Here is a 7354-nt window from a genome sequence, read left to right as displayed (position 1 = left end):
TTCTTATTGCCCCCCTTCCAGATGAAGTTTAGCAATTGGCAAATCGACGTTTTGTTGTATACTTGCACTGTTATTCAAAGCATAATAAAACAAACCTCAGAGCCTTTGGTTTAATCCAAACTCCCACCATTACACTTACCCCTTACCCTTATCCCTAACCCTCTTATACCCTCAACCTTACCGCTGGACCGTTAAGGGGCAGGTATGGGGTTGGACAGTAACTACGGAGACAGTTCATTAAGGAACAGCTATGGGGTTAGACAGTGAATGCAGAGACAGGACATTAGGGTATATTTTGGACATCATAATTCATATACATTCTGCTGCAGGTGTGTTTACAGGTTCATTAGAGGTAGAACAGTATAAGGGTAATTGGGTTTGAGTTCATCTAGTGATCAGGATGCCTGTCTGGTCAAATAGACCACCTACTTTGTGTTTCTACTTCCTGCTAAAACCCCGGATGTTTTCCTCGATCTCCATCGTCCCAATGATCAACGGCTCAACAAGAATCTCAATAGGAGTTTGAATCGTCTCAGGGACCGAGGATACATCAGCGTACTAACAGGAAGTGTGATAACCATTCTTACGACTTCATCATCAGACACTGACCCACCTGATATCGTCTGACTCGCTTTTGATTGGCCGGATCATCCACAGCCCATGTTCCCTTTAACGATGACTCCTCAGACCCAGCCGGCCCTGATCCTTCACGGCCCGCTGTGTCGTGCTACTGCTGGTGCCCCCGCGCTCGGGCGACCACGTCTCCCATCGAGCATTGGGGGTATAAAAAAAAAAAAAACGAAACGCACCCTCGGTGGTCGCCATGCCTCTGAAGGGAGACGAAGAGGAGGACGCGAGCGTGTCGCCCCCCCGCCCCAGCAGCCCTATGTGTGGTGGGCGCTGGCTGGGTCCGAGTCGGGCTCCCCGCTGTGGGGTTGCTGTCGGGCGGAGAGGCGGTCCAGAGACCTGGGGGAGGCCCCGGCGGCGCTGGGGGCGGGGCAGCAGCAGCAGGCGCTCAGGTCGGCCCTGAAGGAGGGCGTGTAGAAGCCGTAGATGATGGGGTCGCAGCAGGTGTTGAGGTTCCCGAACACAAACAGGCCGTGGTGGACGTACTCGGGTGTCACCGCCAGCATCTGGGGCTGGAACCAGTACCAGATGCCCAGCAGGTAGTACGGAGTCCAGCACACGATGAAGGTCATCACGATGATGATGGTCATCTTCAGGGTCTTCATGCGAGCCTTGGGGATCATGTCTGTTCCGCTGCGCCTCAGGTATGACTCTCCGGCTGCCGACGCAAACAACATACTTATTTAGGACCACACATTACCATATGGTGCTGCACATTACCACGCATACCCTTACGGTCACCATCATTACCGTTGTTACCATGCATTACCCCGGCCTAACCAATTATTATCATATGTTACCAAACATGACTGTTACATTACCCATACATTACCCATTCATTACCAATATTTACCCATAATTATGATAATTTAACTAAACATTACCAAACATTACCAAAATGTTACCCCCTTCAGCATTTCAGTGTGTGTGTGTTCATGTCATTGTGCGTGTGTGTGAGTACGTGTTTGTGTGAGTGTCTGTGCATCTGTGTGATTGTGTGCGTGTGATTGTGATTGTGTGTGCGTGTGTGTGAGTGTGTGTGACCGTCTGTGTATCTGTGTGATTGTGTGTGTGTGATTGTGATTGTGTGTGCGTGTGTGTGAGTGTGTGTGAGTGTCTGTGTATCTCTGTGATTGTGTGTGTGTGTGTGTGTGTGTGTGTGTGTGTGTGTGTGTGTGTGTGTGTGTGCGTATGTGTGTGTGTGTGTGTGCGTGCGTGTGCTTGCGTGCGCTACCCTTGTTCTGCTGGTGCTGGCGGTTGATGTGGAGGAGAATTCGGGAGTAGCAGCAGGCCATGACCAACAGGGGGACGACGTAGAGCGTAACGAAGTGGAACATGTTGTAGAGGGTCTCCTGCCAACGCCGGGGGAAGCTGCCGTGTGTAACACACTGCGTGAAGTCCACTCCTTCAGCCTTCAGCGCCCCGAATATAAACAGCTGGAGGACCAAACGTTTCATGGTCTTAAAGTTCAAATTTCACTACCCTCTCTATCATCACATAAAATGTCATAGATTCAGTATCACATAACACGTTATATAGCTCTAATATGTTATAAATCTAATATCACAAGACATGCCATGTTAGCCTCTAACAAAGTTGTCTTTCTTTCGCTCTACAGTAACTATGTATTCAAATACTTTAAAAGAGAAGTCACATTTTTTCTATTACTTCTCTACTACTTCTCTTTCCTTTAAACTGCATTCCTAGCATTGTTCACATCTAACATTAAAGCACAGTGCTGGTATAAGCTGGAGCTAGCAACAGGAGGTGTACAAACATCAAATCTTTAGTCCCATGAGAAAAGCACATTCTTCTAGGGATTTTAATTTACCTTCACACACACAAACACACAAACACACACACACACACACACACACACACACACACACACACACACACACACACACACACACACACACACACACACACATCTATCCCTAAAAGTTAATTAACGGTTGGCATGATGTTGTTTGACAAGTTACAAGAGTAAACTATCAGAACAACAGTGTTGCAATAACAGTCGTGTCCAACACTGTGTCTGCAGTAACAGCACTACTGTGTAAACAGACCACCAGTAGAACAATAGGCTTACCTGTAGCTTACTGTTATATGGTATCACCTGGTGTTTCCCGTAGCGTTAGCTGTATTGAAGTTCCACCTGGGATGACTTGTATTGTTATCTCTGGTGTAATCTGTTTGTTAACTGAAGTATCGTCTGGTGTTACAAGTGCCACCCGTAGTGTAACCTGTAGTGTCACCTGCAGTAGGACCTGAGGTGTTACCTGAGGTGTTACATAGATGTTCCCTCGAGGATAACCTGTAGTGTGGCCTGTGCTGTTATCTGTAATGCTAACAGTATGTTGCCTGTACTGTTATCTGTAATGTTAACAGTATGTTACCTGTGTTGTTATTTGTAATGTTAACAGTATGTTACCTGTGCTGTTATCTGTAATGTTAACAGTATGTTACCTGTGCTGTTATCTGTAATGTTAACAGTATGTTACCTGTGTTGTTATTTGTAATGTTAACAGTATGTTACCTGTGCTGTTATCTGTAATGTTAACAGTATGTTACCTGTGTTGTTATCTGTAATGTTAACAGTATGTTACCTGTGCTGTTATCTGTAATGTTAACAGTATGTTACCTGTGTTGTTATCTGTAATGTTAACAGTATGTTACCTGTGCTGTCACCTGGTGCTACCCGTGTGTTATCTGTTGTTACCTGTGGTGAGGCCAGCAGTAAGCTCAGGCTCCAGGCCAGGCCCAGCATGCGCCGGTTGCGGTGGTGGGCACTGAGCGAGTCCAGGGGGTGTAGGATGGCGTGCTGGCGGTCCAGGCTGATGACCACGAGGATGGAGGCGGACGACTGCATGGCGAACAGCTTGAGGAAGGACAGCAGCCGGCACAGCACGTCGCCGCCACGCCACTGCACCGTCACGTTCCACACGGCGTCCAGCGGCATCACCACGAAGGTCATCATCAGGTCCGCCGACGCCAGGCTCATGATGAGCGGGCGCAGGTGGGAGGCCAAGCGTCGGCCGCGGCCCCGCCACACGCTGATCAACAGGGCCAGGTTGCTGCAGGCGGCGAAGACGAAGAGGACAAACGTGGCGCCGACCCTGACCTGGGCAGCGCGGGTGAAGGTGGGCGTGGCCCATTCAGCCGGAGGGGACGGGTGGGAGGAGTTCACCGACTGTTCTGAATCCATCTGAAAAACGCAACACATTCCACATCGTTGACATTAAATATTCATCAGCATTCTAGCACCATCTTCTACTGGTTACTATTATCACACAATATATTTAACATCATACTAGTACCATCCAGTACCAGATTGTAGTAACACGTAATACCTGTAGCTGATCTTATGAAAAAAGTAATCACTATGATAACCTACAACAGAATCAAGGGACACCTTATTCAGCAACACGACGCAGACACCAATCTTAGCAACGTTACTGCCGCAAGGAATGTGTCACGGATAGAAACGTTAACCACGTTTTACTCGACACGTGAAAGTGTCGAAAAGTGAATGCAGATGCAGATCGATGGATGGCTAGATGGAAAGATTAGAGATAGAGCGGGAGTCGAGAGAGCGGGATGGGTTGTTCGATATTGGGAGAATTTCTCACCTTCTAAATCTTTGCTCCCGTCTTAAAATAAGACCGCACTTCGGCAACATTCATAGTTGCGACGTGTTACGGGATGAAGTCGACATGCCTTTTCCCTTGAACGCCGTGCCGTGACTATCTTCTTTGTCTCGGCATCCAGCTGTTTGTACCTCTATCCTGCTGTTAGTTTCTGTATCCAGCTGTTCTGTGAGGAGGGAGCTGTCCCGGGCTGCGGGTGCTGAGTATGCGGGTTACCGGGGAAACCACCTCCGCTACATCAGCGATAGGATATTAGAAAAATTATGATTGGAGCTGAGACCCGCATGCGCCGTCCACTACTCGGACATCAGAGTTAGGGAAACAGTTTGTGGACGATATGCAATTTATAGAATCTCGCTGGATGACGTAGTGATCGGTGCGTCACGGTGCGGGCAGCAGGTGAATGATCTAATAAAATCCCATGAGTTGCTATGGTTGCATTCTGTAGGTGCTATGATAAGTCTACCCTCATTATACTTAATGACATAATGTAACGCTAATATCCTGCTGCTGATTTCTTGCTGCTACTTTGATATATGCTACTTTTTCATTGACTGAAGGCAACAATGACCATCCCCATGGATGGTCTATAAATGATAGACTATGTAAATGATGTTTACATACATCTAGGCTACATAGAAGGGGGTAGTGGTAGCAGGCTAAAAGGAGACCAACATCAGGGGGTAATGCATTGCATTAAAGTATTTATAGATTATGCTGACATGTGTCCCTAGATTGGTTCCCTAACCACAATCCTACCTAACTCCAAACACAGGCTTACAGACCGTGGTAGACAGACAGACAATCAGACAGACACACAGGTACACGACAGAGAGAAAACAGACAGGTAGACACATGAAAAGCGAAGTAAACAGAAGGTGGAAGAGATAAGATTGTTGGTCAGTTAGAAGGCAAAGAAAGCAAGAACCATCCACAGACACACGCGCACAGACACACACACGCACACACACGCACACACACACACACACACACACACACGCGCGCACGCACACACACGCACGCACACACACACACACACACACACACACACACACACACACACACACATACACACACACACCCACCAACACACGCACACACACACACACACAAACACACACACTATTCCTACTAATGGCTTTACCTAAATATATTGCTCAAAGCAATAGATTATGTCTCAGTTGAATTACGAATAAAAAACAACGAAGAATACAGTAGTAATTCATAAAATAATAGATACTTATTTAATAATGATTAATTATAATAATTCCAAAGGATCCCATTAAATTGATCAAATTAATGAAAGATCGATATGTTACGGGAGGAACTGGCGGCCTCTGACTCACTTGACCTGCGACAGTTTTAATTGGTGCAGGCGTCATATGTTCGAAACACACCAACAATAGTGAGGGCGGATGGGGGAGGAGGAGGGGGGAGGAGGGGGAGCAGGATGTGACAACAGTGTGAGAAAGGCGGTTCAATAATAACTTGATAATGAGGTGAGCAGAGCATCGAACACCATCATTAAAAACCAGTCACCCACTCTACACCAAACCACACAGCCTTAAAATGAAGCAGCTCCTAGACAACAGCAATGTAGAGTCTGTTCTGCTCTATGGTTCAGAGAGCTGGCGAGTTGTCAAAACAGACAGGAGCAGCATGGAAGTGTTCCATAATGGACGCCTCCGACGAATACGCCAGATCCTTTGGTCTAATAAGACGTCCAACCATGACCTGTACAAGGAAGCGGGAAGCCGGAGCATCACCACGGAGATTACGCACAGACGTCACGCCTGAGATGGCGAGGACATGTGTGGAGGGTGCAGCAGGACCGCGTCACAAAGGTCGCCTTAAGATGGACACCACCAGGCAAAAGGAAACACCAAAAAACCACCTGCCGCAGAACTGTGACACAAGAGCTGGAACAGAGGACACTATCATGGGGAGAGGCCAAACATGATGCCAGGGACTGGATGCAATGGAGAGTGCTCATCGAGGCGTTATGAGTGCTCGTTGAAGGGGAGTAGTAGTAACAGCAGTACTCTACACCATCGTTAGAGATAATAGTCAATACCGCTCTACTTTGTTAGAGATACCAGTGTGTACTGCTTGAGGGGTTGCATCTGGGGGAAGAGGGGCTTTGCACATGCTTGGCGTCGTAGTTGTTTTCGACCAATCATGTGGCTGGAGGTGATGAACACAAACTGGACTGATAATAATAATAATTGATCCGTTTTTAGGACTAGTTCCTAGGACTAGTACGAGGAAACACGCTTTGAGTGGCCGCTGGTCTGAAAAGCGCTCCATCATTAGAGATACTAGTCACTACCACCCTCTGTTAGAGATACCAGTCACTACCACCCTCTGTTAGAGATACCAGTGACTACCACCCTATACCCTACTGTTAGAGATACCAGTCACTACCACCCTATACCCTACTGTTAGAGATACCAGTCACTACCACCCTATACCCTACTGTTAGAGATACCAGTCACTACCACCCTATACCCTACTGTTAGAGATACCAGTCACTACCACCCTCTGTTAGAGATACCAGTCACTACCTCCTTATACACTACTGTTAGAGATACCAGTCACTACCACCCTCTGTTAGAGATACCAGTCACTACCACCCTCTGTTAGAGATACCAGTCACTACCACCCTCTGTTAGAGATACCAGTCACTACCACCCTATACACTACTGTTAGAGATACCAGTCACTACCACCCTCTACACTACTGTTAGAGATACCAGTCACTACCACCCTCTACACTACTGTTAGAGATACCAGTCACTACCACCCTCTGTTAGAGATACCAGTCACTACCACCCTCTACCCTACTGTTAGAAATACCAGTCACTACCACCCTCTACACTACTGTTAGAGATACCAGTCACTACCACCCTCTACACTACTGTTAGAGATACCAGTCACTACCACCCTATACCCTACTGTTAGAGATACCAGTCACTACCACCCTCTACACTACTGTTAGAGATACCAGTCACTAGTACCCTCTGTTAGAGATACCAGTCACTAGTACCCTCCGCTGTCAGAGATACTTTTTTATGTTTT

General features: G+C 47.2%; 1 protein-coding gene across 1 annotated transcript; it reads right to left on the bottom strand.

Moving 5' to 3' along the window:
- Positions 1-884: 884 nt before the first annotated feature.
- On the bottom strand, positions 885-3835 carry LOC130392344 (gonadotropin-releasing hormone II receptor-like). The gene is made up of 3 exons (XM_056602835.1): positions 3350-3835; positions 1862-2063; positions 885-1285 (listed from the first exon to the last, which is right to left on the bottom strand). The coding sequence occupies exons 1-3, from the start codon at positions 3833-3835 to the stop codon at positions 885-887; spliced, it is 1089 nt and encodes a 362-aa protein (XP_056458810.1).
- Between the last annotated feature and the right edge of the window lie 3519 nt (positions 3836-7354).

Source organism: Gadus chalcogrammus, chromosome 11 (genome assembly GCF_026213295.1).
Source record: "Gadus chalcogrammus isolate NIFS_2021 chromosome 11, NIFS_Gcha_1.0, whole genome shotgun sequence".
NCBI classification, from domain to species: Eukaryota; Metazoa; Chordata; class Actinopteri; order Gadiformes; family Gadidae; genus Gadus; species Gadus chalcogrammus.
The sequence above is the reverse complement of the archived record's forward strand: the minus strand, read 5'-3'. Positions and strand labels throughout refer to the sequence as shown.

What these genes read in the sequence shown, in the direction of transcription:
- LOC130392344 (XM_056602835.1), bottom strand. Translation starts at nt 3,835, where the DNA reads ATGGATTCAGAACAGTCGGTGAACTCCTCCCACCCGTCCCCTCCGGCT. An exon ending in TACTGCTGGCCTCACCACAG is followed by an intron (nt 2,064 to 3,349) that starts GTAACAACAGAT and finishes TTGGTCCTCCAG; the next exon opens with CTGTTTATATTCGGGGCGCT. An exon ending in CCAGCACCAGCAGAACAAGG is followed by an intron (nt 1,286 to 1,861) that starts GTAGCGCACGCA and finishes TTGCGTCGGCAG; the next exon opens with CCGGAGAGTCATACCTGAGG.